Source organism: Pongo pygmaeus, chromosome 2 (assembly GCF_028885625.2).
Source record: "Pongo pygmaeus isolate AG05252 chromosome 2, NHGRI_mPonPyg2-v2.0_pri, whole genome shotgun sequence".
Lineage (NCBI taxonomy): Eukaryota > Metazoa > Chordata > Mammalia > Primates > Hominidae > Pongo > Pongo pygmaeus.
This window is the reverse complement of record NC_085930.1, coordinates 33,013,370-33,029,818: the sequence shown is the minus strand read 5'-3', so window position 1 is coordinate 33,029,818 and position 16,449 is coordinate 33,013,370. Positions and strand designations below refer to the sequence as shown.

The window sequence follows — 16,449 nt, the reverse complement described above, 5'->3', positions numbered from 1 at the left end:
CATAAAGGTAACTCTTAGCAATTTTTAACTTTAATGTAAAATCAGATAAGTTGCTTTAATTATTCACTAGGCATCAATTCAACTCTGACTCCTTCCAGTATAATTAAGAGCATGGTTAATTTCATATGTCCCCAGGCCTTACCAAGTTGTAAAGCAGGCTAGTTGAACAATTCTCAAAGGCCAAAGAAGCAGTTTACAACCTTAAAACATTTACCAAATCTAGCATCTGACCTACATGAGTCGGCCCACATATTTACATTTTTATGACATTTGTATTTTACCAATTACCTTTAAATTGCCTCTATCTCTCAAAGATTAAAGTCACATGAACTAAAAGACATTACAGCTTTTATTTTTCCTTCAAAAAATATTTGATCTAAGCACTTATTTTTCTTTAAGCCAATTAATTAGAGCTATTTTTTATATAAACATCACACATATAACACATATATGATTACACAGACAGACAGAAGAAGATCCAGTAGTTGTAACACTTTTCATTTGCCAATCTCCTAATCTGATTATTGGCCTCAGGGTGGAGCCCTTCAAGAAACAGAGTAATCAGAATAATATGGTTTGACTCTGTGTCCCCACCCAAATCTCATCTTGTAGCTCCCATAAGTCTCACGTGTTGTGGGAGGGACCTAGAGGGAGATGATTGAATCATAGGGGTGGGTCTTTCCTACACTGTTCTCAGATAGTGAATTAGTCTTACAAGATCTGATGGTTTTAAAAACAGGAGTTTCCCTGTACAAGCTCTCCTCTTGCCACCACCATGTAAGAAATGCAACTTGCCTTCTGCCATGATTGTGAGGCCTCCCTAGCCATGTGGAACTGTAAGTCCTTAAACCTCTTCTTCTTTATAATTTACCCGGTCTCAGGTATGTCTTTATCAGCAGTGTGAAAAATGACTAATACAGTAAATTGGTCCCAGTAGAGTGGGGCACTGCTGAAAAGATACCCAAAAATGTGGAAGCAACTTTGGAACTGGGTAACAGGCAGAGGTTGGAACAGTTTGGAGGGCTCAGCAGAAGATAGGAAAATGTGGGAAAGTTTGAAACTCCCTAGAGATTTGTTGAATGGCTTTGGCCAAAATGCTAATAGTGATATGGACAATGAAATCCAGGCTGAGGTGGTCTCAGATAGAGATGAGGAACTTGTTGGGAACTGGAGCAAAGGTGACTCTTGCTATATTTTAGCAAAGATACTAGGGGCATTTTGCCCCTGCACTAGAGATGTGTGGAACTTTGAACTTGAGGGATATGATTTAGGGTATCTGGCGGAAGAAATTTGTAAGCAGCAAAGCATTCAAGATGTGACTTGGATACTGTTAATGGCATTCAGTTTTAAAAGGAAAACAGAGCATAGAAGTTCAGAAAATTTGCAGCCTAATGATGTGATAGAAAAGAAAAACCCATTTTCTCAGGAGAAATTCAAGCCAGCTACAGAAATTTGTGTAAGTAACAAGAAGCCAAATGTTAATCACCAAAACAATGGGGAAAATGTCTCCAGGGCATGTTAGAGATGTTTGTGGCAACTCCTCCCATCACAGGCCCAGAGGTTGAGGCATAGGAGGAAAATATGGTTTCATGGGCCAGGCCCAAGGTCCCCATGCTGTGTGCAGGATTGGACTTAGTGCCCTGTGTCCCAGCTGCTCCAATCACAGCTGAAAGGGGCTGACGTAGAGCTGAGGCCATGGCTTCAGAGGATGGAAGCCTCAAGCCTTGGCAGCTTCCACATGGTGTTGAGCCTGCAAGTGCATGGAAGTCAAGAATTAAGATTTGGGAACCTCTGCCTAGATTTCAAAAGATGTATGGAAACGCCTGGATGCCCAGGCAGAAGCTTGCTGCTGGGGTGGGGCTCTCATGGAGAACCTCTACTAGGGCAGTGAGGATGGGAAACATGGGGTCAAAACCCCTACACAGAGTCCCTGTTGGGGAATCACCTAGTGGAGCTGTGAGAAAACAGCCACCAGTCCAGACCCCTGAATGGTAGATTCACTGACAGCTTGCACTGTGTGCCTGGAAAAGCTGCAGACACTCAACACTAGCCTGTGAAAGCAGTTGGGAGGGAAGCTGTACCCTGAAAATCCACAGGGGCAGAGCTGCCCAAAACCGTGGAAACCCTCCTCTTGCATCAGCATGACCTGGACGTGAGACATGGAGTCAAAGGAGATCATTTTGGAGTTTTAAGATTTGACTGCCCCGCTGGATTTCGGACTTGCATGGGCCCTGTAGCCCTTTGCACTGGCCAACTTCTCCTATTTGGAATGGCTGTATTTACCCAATGCCTGTACCCATATTGTATCTAAAAAGTAACTAACTTGCTTCGGATTTTACGGGCTCATTGTTGGAAGGGACTTGCCTTGTCTCAGAGAAGATGTTGGACTGTGGACATTTGAGTTAATGCTGAAATGAGTTGAGACTTTGGGGGACTGTTGGGAAGCTATGATTGGTTTTGAAATGTGAAAATACGAGATTTGGAAGGGGCCAGAATAACATAGTTTGGACCTGTGTCCCCACCCAAATCTCATCTTGTACCTCCCACAATTCTCACGTGTTGTGTGAGGGACCCAGTGGGAAATGATTGAATCATGGGGATGGGTCTTTCCTGGACTGTTCTCATGACAGTGAATTAGCCTCGTGAGATCTGATGGTTTTTAAAATGGGAGTTTCTCTGTACAAGCTCTCTCTCTTGCCACCACCATGTAAGAAATGCCTTTCACCTTCCACCATGATTGTTAGGCCTCCCCAGCCAAGTGGAACTGTAAGTCCTTAAATGTCTTTTTCTTTATAATTTTCCCAGTCTTGGGTATGTCTTTATCAGTAGTGTGAAAACCAACTAATACACAGGGCTAGGAAAGCATGCAGTTTCTAGGGCCCAATAAACAGGCATAGCTGGAAGACAAAATCAGATTTTGAGAGGGATCTATCCACTTTCAATTCCTGGGGTTCTATGAGGAAAACAGAGGTTTTTTCCCAAAATGGGGTCAGTGGCACTCTCTCTTTCCCAAGGAGTCCCATGTGCCGAGAAGTTATCTTAGGGCCTCTCGTGTGCATTAAGAGTGGCAAGACAAAACGGAGAAAAGTAATTCAGTCAACTGAGAAAAAACCTTTTCCAGAAAAACGTAAAGGTTTCTTAAATATACCTATAGCTTTGATATCCACTTTTAATTAAGCTAAGCATTCTTTAAGAAAATCCTTTTAAATCCCTTGTTACCCAACCTTAGCCATGTGAACCCGCCAACATTTCTGGTTTTTGAACCTTACCAAAAGTAACCTCACAGGTGAAACCAACAAACTTCAATTAAGGTTATGACTTAACTATGAATGTATGAGGTATATATTCAAAAAGGTGGTAAGCAGTTTTTACAAAATCTAGAACCTCTAAAGGTAACTCAGAGAATGGAAGCTAGAAGTTGTTCATGGATGGGAAGAGAATCAGCAAATGGTAGAAGTCACACAGTTGTTTACTTGAAAGTACTCATTCCCCAAGCCAGGATTGAACCCAGGCCACCACTGTAAAATGGCAGAGACTAAAATTAAGTACTGTGACATGGTTACATTTCAAGCTCCCAAGGACATAAAACAATATGGTGGCCTGCAGCAAAGTTTGATACTGACCAGTTTGTTGGGCTAACTTGAACAGCGGGCATATAGGGTCCTAGGCCAACATTCTATCCTAAGGCACCCCTCTTTCTGACAGAACCATACAGAAAAACACACAAAGCACACCAGATTGGCTATAGCTTAAGACAAACCTCATAAATCATTTTTCATTAATCAAAACTTTACGGAGAATATAAGCAGTTATCCTCACCATTTTTTTTTATCGGTTTGCACAGGGAGAGTGAGGTCAAAAGTCTGACTGGGTGAAAAAAACTTTTACCCTTTTGCTGGCATGTCAGGCTTCTGGGTTCTCTTCCCCTGAGCTCAATTCTAAGCCAAGCAGTTTAAGGTTTGGTAAATTAACTTTTCCTAGTTTAGAGGATGCATCCGAGGAGAGTATCCTATAGTATGGGGATGCAATTACTTATCCACAAAGAGAGGACAGAGGAGGAAAAAGGAAAAAGAAGGCTTTTTTTCCAAGGTGCCCCCCCAGGACTCAGGTTGCATTCAAGGGAGGTATGAACTAAAGATGAATGGTTACCCATTCATGAATTGTTCTTTAGACAAAAGAACTGCCTCAGTGGGTGCATGGACTAAAACAAAGCGAATGCTACTGACCCCATTTTGGGAAGATGAATGGTTACCCAGCTGGAAAGAGTGGATAAGCCATCCCCAATTCCTTTTACTTCCCAGTGAATACCCAGGGTACTTGAGGGGGAGAAAAAATAGGCATCTCTTTTCTTTCTTATGTCCTTGTATCCCTGAGTCCCAGCGACCTTGACAGGGTGCCACCCATGGGTGCCAATGTGGCTTTCACTCATAGTAACAGAAGGGCCAAGGGGGTGGGAATATTTGAACTCACCCACATATGCCCTGTGCCTGCCTGTTGTCATAACCTTTGAGTTCCCTAGACCTCATTTATGCCATGGATACAGGCATGACCTCTATCCATGAAACAGGAGGCTTGGTTTAATTGGCAGGAATTAGCCATGGTCACCTATGCTGTGCATTTTAACTTCCATTGTTGTCTGCCTCTGGACCCCTCATATTCAATTTTCTATCCTAAGTCTTCAACTCTAAGCTTGGAATTGAGTTTGGGATAAAAGAACTGCCTCTGTGGGTACATGGACTCATCAAGTCCCAGGTGTCCCTCGCCAGACTGCAGCCGGCAGCCAGCGGGACTGCTCCTCTGCTGCCTCCTTACCGTAAGCCAAATGCTAAGGTAAAGCTGAGGAGCTGGGTCCTCTTCAAACAAGGGAGCGAAAAGGGTGTCCTGTGGCCTAACAAGATGCCTTCCAAAAGGAGAAAAAAAAACTCTTGCACAGAAAACTCCCTATATCTACAGGGCTGTGTTAACTGCTGACAGGGTGGAGAAAAGGAAGAAAAAAAAGCTTAAGTTCAGGGCTGGGAAGATGCCTGGGGTAGAAACCTCTTGTTTATTCTTATGCAAGTGGGTTTCTTCAACAGGAAAAGAAACTTTTAATTGCTGTCTCCTTCTTCTTGGCTCAGCAAGGGGAGGAAAGACTCCTTGGGCACCTAGCAGGAGGGGACGGCAAGTGAGAAATGCTGGCTGGCCAGCCATGTGGGACCCTTGTGCCATGTGCCCCAGCCAGGAGGGCAGTAGGGCAGGGAGCTTGCCAGTCTGTCTTGTGTGCATGCCTGTGGCCATTGGGGTGGGGGCGGAATATGCCCACTGTTGTAAAAGAAAAGATAGGTGCCATTACAGTCCTGAAAAAAGAAGGAAAATGCCATAGAAAAGACTGGGTTGGACAAAGGCCAACATTCCTGACCCCTGAGAGCAACAGGGGGATGGGGGGCAGGTTGCAGTATCCCCTGCCTTCAGAGAAAGTCTGAGGATGAGAAAGCTCAGAAACAAAAGTGAAAGAGATTGTTGGGCCCACATTTTACTCAACCTTCTGACAAATGCCGGACAAGCCTCCAAAATGATGCAGAATTTTTTGCTCCTTAGTTCAGCTTGGTCTGGGTTCTTGTCTCACAACCAGGAAGAAGTAGATACGTGGACATTCAAAGAGTGAGCAAGGCAGGAAGTTTTATTGGGTGATGAAACAGCTTTTAGTGGGGAAGTTACACAGGGGTAGTTCCCCTGCCTGAAGGTAGGAGAGTTTCCAATATGGCTGAGCCCGGGGCTTTTTATGGGCTCAGAATAGGGAGTGTGTGCTGATTAGCTTGTGAGTATGCAAAAAAGTCAAAGACACCACTTAAAAATGGGCATGATAGTGTAGGAAAACAATTAGGAAAGGGTAGGTATATGTTAAATAGGTGAAGGCTGAGTATCAATCAGAGGAAAGCACGCCAAACAGGAGGGCGGGTTCTCAATCCGGTTCAAGGATTTACCTGGAACTGTTTCTGGCTTGAAGGTTGAATTTCACCAGGGACCTGCCCCTACCTGCCTAGGTATTTATCAACAAGGCTGCAATCAAGTTGTCAGTCATGTGAAGCTCGATTAAAGAAGGATCCATTTCCAAGTTCACATGGCTGTTAGCAGGATTCAGTTCTTTGCAGGTTTTTGGAATGAGGGCATTTCCTTGATGACTACTGGCAAGAGGTCACCCTCAATTCTTTCCCCATGGGCTTCTTCATATGGCAGCTTAAACCCCCTTATACATATATAGTTTGCAAATATTTCTTCCCAATCTGTAGGTTGCCATTTCATTTTGTTGTTTCCTTTGCTATGCAGAAGCTTTTTAGTTTGATATAGTCCTATCTATTTATTTTTGCTTTTATAGCCTGAGTTTTTTATATCCAAAAAATTATTGCCACTGCCAGTGTCCAAAAACTTTTTCCCTTTGTTCTCTTTTAGGAAATTTATAGTTTCAGGTTTACATTTAGGTATTTTATCCTTTTTGCAAAACTCCTAATTTTGGTACATAGCATCTGTCACAGTCAGTCCTCCGTATCTGTGGGTTCCACATCCAGGGATTCAACCAACCATGAAAAAAATATTTGAGAAAAGATAAATGGTTATGTCTGCCCTGAACATCCACAAACTTGTTTTTCTTTTTATTATCCCCTAAATAATACAGTATAACAAGTAGTTATATAGCATTCACATTGTATTAGGTATCATAAACAACCTAGAAATGATTAAAAGTACAGTTATTCCCCGTTATATGTGGGGGATTTGTTCCAGGACCCCCAATGACACCAAAAGCCATGCATATTCCGGGTCTTGAAGTCAGCCCTTTGGAACCCACATATAAGAAGAGTTGGTGCTCCATATACACTGGTTTGACATTCCTCAATAATGTATTTTCCATCTGTGTTTGGTTGAAAACATCTGCTTATAAGTGGACCTGCACAGTTCAAGCCAACATTGTTCAAAAGTCAACTGTATACAGAACGATATGCATAGGTTCTATGCCAATGCTACACCATTTTATATATGAAACGTGAGCATCCATGGATTTTGGTATCCACAGGGGGTCCTGGAATCAATCCCCTATGGATATTGAAGGACAGCTGTATATCTTGATGCCTCAGCCAAAATCTCAATATAAGCATTCTGTTTTGTGTATATGTCTATTTTTCCAACTAAAATTGAAGTTCCTTGAAGGCAAGAGCTGTGTCTCACTCATCTTGGTGTGCCCCACCTATTACGCTGCAGTACATGCAGCCCTTAGTAAATATCCATGAATTAGCATAGCAGAGAGGAAACTGTTTCAAGATGTTTATAATACTTAAGAAATGGCTTTGCTGGCTGGGCACAGTGGCTCACACCTGTAATCCCAGCATTTTGGGAGGACAAGGTAGGCTGATCACTTGAGGCCAGGAGTTCGAGACCAGCCTGGCCAACATGGCAAAACCCCATCTCTATCTACCAAAAATAGAAAAATTAGCCAGGCATGGTGGGACATGCCTGTAATCCCAGCTATTAGGGTGGCTGAGGCAAGAGAATCACTTGAACCCGGGAAGCAGAAGTTGCAGTGAGGAGATCGCACCACTGCACTTCAGCCTAGATGACAGAGTGAGACTTTGTCTCAAAAAAAAAAAACGCCTTCACTGTTGTTTCATTCATTATTTCTTTCACTCATTCAATAAACCTATTCATGCACCGTGCTGTTTGCCAAGAGGATATTCTCAACTTAGAAGGAGAGTACCATAATTTTTTTCCCCACTTCAAGAAACTTTTCTTTGTCTTCTAGCCACAGAGCTAACAATGACTAATGATGGAACTTTGGGAAAGCAGCATGCTAATATATCTGAAGTGGCACAGCAATATTGCCTCTGTGATGTATCCCTCCCTGAAATCGTCACACCATGTGATTCACTCAAAACCTTCCAACAGCTTCCCATGACACTTAGAATAACAACCAGCTAGGGAACAGATTATCCACCCTTTGCATTTTCCAGCTTCGTTTTCCATTGCACACCTGTCATGCACTGCTTTCCAGGAATATCTTGCTATTTTTAAAAGAAGCCAAGCAAGCTCTTACCTTAGTGCCTTTACACTGCTGCGCTGCTGCCTGAGACCCTTTTCCCTCATTTCATTCATACCTCAGCTCAAATACCACCTCAAGACAGGCTTTTTTGGAAACTCACTCTTAAAAAGCATTCCCATTATCTCTATTTCCTAACTGTTTTTCATTCTTCATGACATTACGCTATATTTTTCTTTGATTTTTGTTTACCATCTGACATGGTTTGGCTCTGAATCCCCACTCAAATCTCATCTCAAATTGTAATCCCCACGTGCTGAGGGAGGGAACTGGTGGGAGGTGATTGGATCATGGGGGTAGTTTCCCCCATGTTTTTCTCATGATAGTGAAGAAGTTTTCAAGAGATTTGATGCTTACACCTGTAATCCCAGCCCTTTAGGAGGCTGAGTGGGGGGATCATTTGAGCCCAGGAGTTCGAGGCTGCAGTGAGCTATGATCACACCACTGTACTCCAGGCTGGGCAACAGACTCTAAAAAAAAAAGAAAAAAAAAAAGAAAGAAAATAAAAAAGTAACAATAGTGATTTTGTCATTGGCCAAACACTGAGGCTTGAGTCCAGCATTACCTGTCCAAATGCTGGCTCAAGTCTGCCACCTAGAGTAGAGTAACCAGAATGCTTGACAGTAATAATGAGCTGTATTAAGGTCATAACAACACTTGGCTTTTCTGGGAGGCTGTCGTATTGTTTTCTGCATTACTTGAAAGTGTGTCAGCTATTACTTTTATAAGCAAAAAAAGTTTCCATTTTAGGAGGGAAAATATTAACTACAAATACAATTTTTCATTGTGAGAGAGTAATCTATGACATTGTTTTGCCTACAATAGGCAGAATCAATTCAAGTTTTAGGGTCCTGCTTGTTTAGAGTCACACCCTCAAACTGTATATGGTCGTCCCTCAGTATGCACAGGAGGTTGGCCCAGGATCCTCACAGATACCAAAATCCAATGATGCTCAGGTCTCTTATATAAAATGACATAGTATTTGCATATAACCTATTCACATCCTCCTGCATACTTTAAATCATCTCTAGATTACTTATACTACCTAACACAATGTAAATGCTATGCAAAAAGTTGCTATACTGTATTGTTTTTATTTGGATGGTTTTTTATTGTTGTATGATTATTATTATTGGTTTTATTTTTGAATATTTTTTATCTGTGATTGGTCAAATGTGTTGATGTAGAACCTGTGCATATGGAAAGCCAGCTATATATTGAGATGCTACTATGTGATAGGTGCCTATTGAGTTTTGGGAATGGAAAGATGATTAAGATATGGTTTCTCTCACTAAGAGTTCACAGGCTAGAGAGGAAGACAGACATGTAAGGAAATCATTCCATTACATAATGAAGCCTACGTGAGCTATACTATAGCACAAGAAAGAATATGAATAGACAGGGCACTTTTATTTAGAGAAGAAAGATGGAAACAAGGAAGAATGGAAGAAAGACAGTTTAGGTATAACAAAATTTACTTAAAATGTTGTAACTAGTATTAGGCCAATTAACCCAAAATAGCACCTTGGATTAATTAAATTTAAATACATTTTAAGCTCAGTTAAACTTAAAAACTAAAATTTTAGTAATATAAAAAGAGGTTTGAAAGTTAGCCAAGGTATAGATCAGTGCTATCTAATAAAAATAGAATATGAGACATATATGTCATTTTAAATTTTCTAGTAACTTCATATAAGGGAAAAAAGATAAAAATTAATTTTCATAATATATTTGATTTAACCAAATATATCTAAAATATTATTATTTCTATTGTAAGAAATGAAGCAAGATATAAAGGGCCTGAAATCAGGTAGCAGCAATGAGAATGGTGGGAATTGGGTAGATCCAAGTGATATTTAGAGGCAAAATAGACACAAGTTGATGATTAATTAGATGGAGAATGGGAGAAAAGGAGGAGTACAAGTGGCTTCAAACGCAGGTAAGTTCTTTCATGAGCAACTGGTAAATGATGCTACCAGTCACTGAGATAGGGAACACAGAAAGAGGGGCAGAAGGAGAGCAGACAGGGCAAGAAAGAACAGTTTACTTTCAAAAGATGAGTTTGAGATGTCTGTGAAACCTGTAACTAATACATCCAAGGGATGCTTTTATATATGAGTGTGCTGCTCAGGAGAGAGTCTGCACCACAGGGACAGATTCGGGAGCCATCAGCACATAGGTGACAGATACCCTGGAAGTGTTTGAGATTACCCAGGGAGGATAAGGTGACTGAGGCAAGTGCTTAGGCAGACCTCTGAAGAAAATCGGTATTTAAGGTGTATAGATCTCTCACCAAAGCACCAAAGACAACCAGCAGTGATCGGAGAGGTACAAGGAAAACCAGAAGAATATAAGTCTCAACAGCTAGCCAGAGAGGGGGCTTCAAGAGGGAGGGAGTAATCAGCAATGTCTGATGCTTCTAGAAAGTCAGGAGATGTTTTCAAACAATTTGACAGTAAGGAGCTCAAGGGTGACTTTGAAGAGAACGGTTTCTATAAAAGGTAAGGATAGAAGTCACATTGCAGCAGACTCAAAACTGAGGGGAAATGTAGATAACTCTTCAAGAAGTTTTGTATGAAAAGGAAGATAGCTAAGTTGGTTACTATTGGCTATCAAGAATGGTATCTCTTGGTATGTTATGAGGGAAAGTATTTATGGTAGAAGTGGCGGCCGGGCGCGGTGGCTCACGCCTGTAATCCCAGCCCTTTGGGAGGCTGAGGTGGGCGGATCACGAGGTCAGGAGATTGAGACCTGGCTAACACGGTGAAACCCCGTCTCTACTAAAAAAAAATATAAAGAAATTAGCTGGGCATGGTGACTGGCGCCTGTAGTCTCAGCTACTCAGGAGGCTGAGGCAGGAGAATGGCGTGAACCCAGAAGGCGGAGCTTGCAGTGAGCGGAGATCACGCCACTGCACTCCAGCCTGGGCGACAGAGCAAGACTCCGTCTCAAAAAAAAAAAAAGTGATTTGACTCCACTTAAACACCATTTAAAATTATGTAATAAACAATTTCATTGATTAAAGAGATGTTAATGATATATTCTTAACTGAAATGAGATTATGACTGAAAAAGTGTTTGATGTGCACTTATGTTCATGTGCATATGTACACGTAAATACCATTCTGGAAGTACATACACCAAGGTATTAACCATATTTATCTCCGAGAAGGTAAACAAACACATTTAAAATTTTTGTTCTGTTAGGCGTGGGGGCTCACACCTGTAATCCCAGCACTTCGGGGAGGCCAAAGCAGGAAGATCTCTTGAGCCCAGGAGTTTCAGAACAGCCTGGGCAACACAGGGAAACCCCCCCCCACCTTACAAATAATTTTTTTTTAGTTAGGTGGCTGTGGTGGTGTATGCCTGTGGTCCCAGCTACTGGGGCGACTAGGGTGGGAGGATCACTTGAACCCAGGAGGTTGAGGCTGCAGTGAGCAGTGTTTGCACGGTGGAAGATGATTGGATCATGGGAAAAGTTTCCCCAGTGCAGTTCTCATGATTGTGAATGAATTCTCACAAGATCTGATGGTTTTATAAAGCAATTTTCCCTGCTCTTCCTAGCTCTCTTTCCTGCCATCATGCGAAGAAGGTCCTTGCTTCTCCTTTGCCTTCTGCCATGATTGTAAGTTTCTTGAGGCCTCCCCAGCCATGTGCAACTGTGAGTTGATTAAACCTCTTTTAATCCTGTTTTCTTTATAAATTACCCAGTCTTGGGCAGTTCTTTTTTCTTTTTTTTTTTTTTTTTTTTTTTTTGAGATGGCATCTTGCTCTGTCACCCAGGCTGGAGTGCAGTGGTGCAATCTCGGCTCACTGCAACCTCTGCCTCTCAGGTTCAAGCAATTCTCCTGCCTCAACCTCTCGAGTAGCTGGGATTAAAATTGCCTGCCACCACACCTGGCTAATTTTTGGTATTTTTATTAGAGATGGAGTTTCACTGTGTTGGCCAGGCTGGTCTTGAACTCCTGACCTCAGGTGATCCACCTGCCTCAGCCTCCCAAAGTGCTGATTACAGGCATGAGCCACTGCATCTGGCCTTGTGCAGCTCTTTATAGCAGGTGAGAATGGGCAAATATAGGAAATTGGTATTGCAGAGAGTGGGGTACTGAGATACAGGTACCAGAAAACATGGAAGTGACTTTGAAACTGGGTAACAGGCAGAGGTTGGAACAGTTTGGAGGGCTCAGAAGACAGAAAAATGTGGGAAAGTTTGGAACTTCCTAGAGACTTGTCAAATGGTTTTGACCAAAATGCTGATAGCAGTGTAGACAGTGAAGTCCTGGCTGAGATGGTCTCAGATGGAGATGCAGAACTTTTTGGAAACTGGAGCAAAGGTCACTCTTGCTATACTTTAGCAGAGCAACTGGTGGCATTCTGCCCTTGCCCTAGAGATGTGTGGAACTTTGAAGTTGAGAGACATTATCTGAAATTGGAACTTACATTTAAAAGGGAAGCAGAGCATAAAAGTTTGGAAAATGTGCAGGCTGATGATATGGTAAAAAAAAAAAATCCATTTTCTGGGGAGAAATTCAAACTGGCTAGAGAAATTTTACAAGTAACAAGGACCTGAATGTTAATTACCAAGACAATGGGGAAAATGTCTCCAGGGCATGTCAGAGACTTTCAGAGCAGCCCCTCCCATCACAGACCCAGGGGCCTAGGAGGGAAAAATGGTTTCCTGGGCCAAGTCCAGGGCTCCCCTGCTGTGTGCAGCCTTGGATTTGGTGCCCTGCATATCAGCTGCTCCAGCTGTGGCTAAAAGGGACCAAGGTACAGCCCAGGCTGTTGCTTCAGAAGGTGCAAGCCCCAAGTCTTGGCAGCTTCCACGTGGTGTTGGTTCTGTGGGTGCACAGAAGACAAGAAACAAGGTTTGGGAACCTCTGCCTAGATTTCAGAAGATGTATGGAAACAGCTGGATGTGCAGGCAGAGGTGTGCTGCAGGGGCAGAGCCCTCATGGAGAACCTCTGCTAGGGCAGTGCAGAAGGGAAATGTGGTGTTGGAGCCCCCACAGAGAATCCCTACTGGGGCATTGCCTAGTGGAGCTGTGAGAAGAGAGCCACCATCCTCCAGACCCCAGAATGGTAGATACACGGACAGCTTGCACTGTGCACCTGGAAAAGCTGCAGACACTCAACACTAGCCATGAAAGCAGCTGGTATATGGGGAGCTGGGCAGAGGTACTACAAACCCACAGGGGTGGAGCCACCCAAGGCCATGGGAGCCTACCCTTTGCATCAGTGTGCCCTGAATGTAAGACATGGAGTCAAAGGAGATTGTTTTGGGGCTTTTAGATTTAATGACTGCCCCACTGAATTTTGGACTTGTACGGGATGTGTAGTCCCTTTGTTATGGCCAATTTCTCCCATTTGGAATGGGAGCATTTACCCAATGCCTGTACCCCCACTGTGTCTTGGAAATAACTAACTTGCTCTTGATTTTACCAGCTCGTAGGTAGAAGGGACTTGCCTTGTCTCAGATGAATAACTTTGGACTTGGACTTTTGGGTTTAATGCTGGAATGAATTAAGACTTTGAATGTTGGGAAAGCATAATTGTGTTTTGAAATGTGAGGACATGAGATCTGGGAGGGGCCAGGGATGGAATGATATGGTTTGCCTGTGTCCCCACCCAAATCTCAACTTGAATTGTAAACCTCATAATCCCTTGTCAAGGGAGGAACCAGGTGGGAGGATCATGGGGGTGGTTTCCGCCATGCTGTTCTTATGATAATAAGTTCTCATGAGATATGATGGTTTAAGGCAGTTTTTCCTGCTCTTGCTAGCTCTCTCTTTCCTAATACCATGTGAAGAAGTTCTTTGCTTCCCCTTCACCTTCCGCCATGATTGTAAGTTTTCTGAGGCCTTCCCAGCCATGCAGAACTGTGAGTCAATTAAACCTCTTTTCTTTATAAGTTACCCAGTCTTGGGCAGTTCTTCATAGCAGTGTGAGAACAAACTAACACTCCCCTTTTCCTTTTTATTTCTACTAAGTCAAAGTCAATGCTTGCATAAGCAATCAATTACAGTATTAGTTATGAGTAGTACTTTTGGGGGATTTTCCTCTTCACAAAATGGGTAAGCTGCCCTTGGGCATTTGAAAGTCTAAGACAGATGAGGAATAAACAGAGAGAGCATTAGAGAACTCCAGTATCTTTGCTCTCGGGGGAAAACAATTAGTGATAGAGTATGGTTCCACAAAGTTAAAACCCAGTGCATAAAGCTGACCTCAGAGAATCAGTCTTCACCCATGTAATCAAAACTGCAACCTACCCTCGCTCCTGCTATTCTCACTCACATCCACTCTTCACATGCACATCACACACAGACTGTCTCAGAACCTGCTACTAGAAGAAAATGAACATCCTGCCTCACGTTAGGACCATAAGCTCTAGCATCAGAATGAACTGGGCTCTGGCCCTAACTCTGCCACCACACCAACAAGCTACAGAACTCTCTAAACTTTGTTTCCTCATCTAGAAAGTGAAGAAAAAAATAGGTCTGTGATGGTTAATGTTAGGTGCCAGCTTGACTGGATTAAGGGGCACCCAGACAGCTGGTAAAGCATTATTTCTTTCTGCACAGATGTGTCTGTTAAAGTGATTCTGGAAGAGATTGGCATTTGAATCAGTGGACTGAATAAGGAAGATGCACTCTTACCCAATGTGGGCAGGCACTATCCAATTGGCTGAAGATCTGGATAGATGAAAAAGGCAGAGGAAAGGGGAATTTTCTGTCTCTCTCTACTCTCTCTCTCTCTCTCTGTCTCTCTCTCTCTCCATCTCCCTCAAAGCTAGGATGCCCTTTTTTCCTGCCTTGGATATTAGAACTGCAGGTTCTATGTGGCCTTCGGAGTCAGGGACTTGTACCAGTGACTCTCCCCTACCCTACCTTCAAACTAGGACCGAAAGTTATATAATCAGCTTCCCTGTTTCTGAGGCTTTCAAACTTGGACTAAGCCACCCTACTGGCTTCCCTGGTTCTGAGGCTTTTGAAATTGAACTGAGCCACACTACAAGCTTCCTTGGTTCTCCAGCTTGGAGAGTTTATGTTGGGATTTCTCTGCCTCCATAATCATGTTAGCCAATTCCCCTAATAAATCCCCTCTCATATATTCTCTATCCCTATTTATCTCTATCTCTATCTCTATGGATCTATCTTTATCTCTATCCTATTGGTTCTTTCTCTCTGGAGAATCCTGACTAACACAAGGTCCCACCTCAGAGTGCTGAAGCTTATTTTAGGTAATGCATTAAAGCATCCAGCATAGTACTTGGCATGTTAATTACCAGTTCTCCTTAAATGATGGCCATTAGACATACTTACATAATTACTTCTGATAAGAAAGTAAACTCAAGAGTCATACCAATGACTTTTATTTAAGATGATTTATGAGTTGATGTGTAAGAAGGGTTGGTGAAGCTATGTGGGTGGCTCTTTAAATACCTTCCATTACATTTTCAAATTTTTCTTTATTAAAATACCTTTTATTCTCTTTATTCCCATAAAAAGGCAACCAAGCAGATTATACTCTCAACTAAGATGCCAGCAGTAATTGGGGTATGATGCAAGTCATCTTGGAGCAGCTACATACCCTGCCCACTGCAGTCACTCGGCATCTGCAGTTGCTTTTTATAGCTGTTTTTACCCCCAACCCCGCCCCCATCCACATCCTGAAATGGTGAATTGGGGCTCAAAGAAAAAAACCAAAACAGTAGCATCTGATGTCATGAGGTGGAAGCAGAGTATTATTCAGGCCCTTTTTCAAACAGGGGAGCCATGTGTCCTTCTCCATGTTCTTCTTTCCTAGAGCTCCTTTCTTCCTCTACTTTCTTTCGGGATTTTATCTCCATCCTCAGGCATTCTCTTTCATTTCTCTCCTTTCGGCTTTCAGGTCCCTGAAAGGGAAAGATCAGAAACAGGTAAAAATGCACAAGCAGCTGACAACACTCCACATTTCTCTTAATAAGCAGACACGGAGAAAGCCCTGATGGTTTAGCAGACTTCCACCTCTTGGTTTCTAGAAATAAATTAGCATAAACCTAAGGATGTTGCTAAAGCTTTCGGTCACAAAGAAAAGAATAGAGGGGGTTGGACATCAGCAGATGGTCTGGGAAGGAAGTACAACCTGCAAATGCCTGTGACTCTTTGCCTCTGAACATACTGAGGGGTGTGATTTCATGGCACAATGAAATTAATAGTCCCCTGGTGCTTTTTGAAATGGAAAGTGGCAAATGAGATCACACATGGAAAGATTCTTAGCTTTCTGTGTTCACTCCCTTAAATTACGTTAACAGTAGAGTTTGCACTACATTTTAATATGAGGACTGTGGGAAGAATGAAGTCTTAAGGAATGACGCCCAACCAGATTAACACCCCCCAATATGTG

At 42.6% G+C, this 16,449-nt stretch overlaps 1 protein-coding gene across 2 annotated transcripts in view; it reads right to left on the bottom strand.

The window, feature by feature from the left end:
* Positions 1-15,425: 15,425 nt before the first annotated feature.
* The window catches only part of LNP1 (leukemia NUP98 fusion partner 1), a 56,568-nt gene continuing 55,544 nt past the window's right edge, over positions 15,426-16,449 (bottom strand). For both annotated transcript variants that reach the window (XM_054483000.2, XM_054482999.1), the window contains one exon: positions 15,426-15,958. In XM_054483000.2, coding sequence (XP_054338975.1) covers positions 15,809-15,958 — 150 coding nt within the window. In that variant the 3' untranslated portion in view covers positions 15,426-15,808. The remainder of the gene's footprint in view (positions 15,959-16,449) is intronic.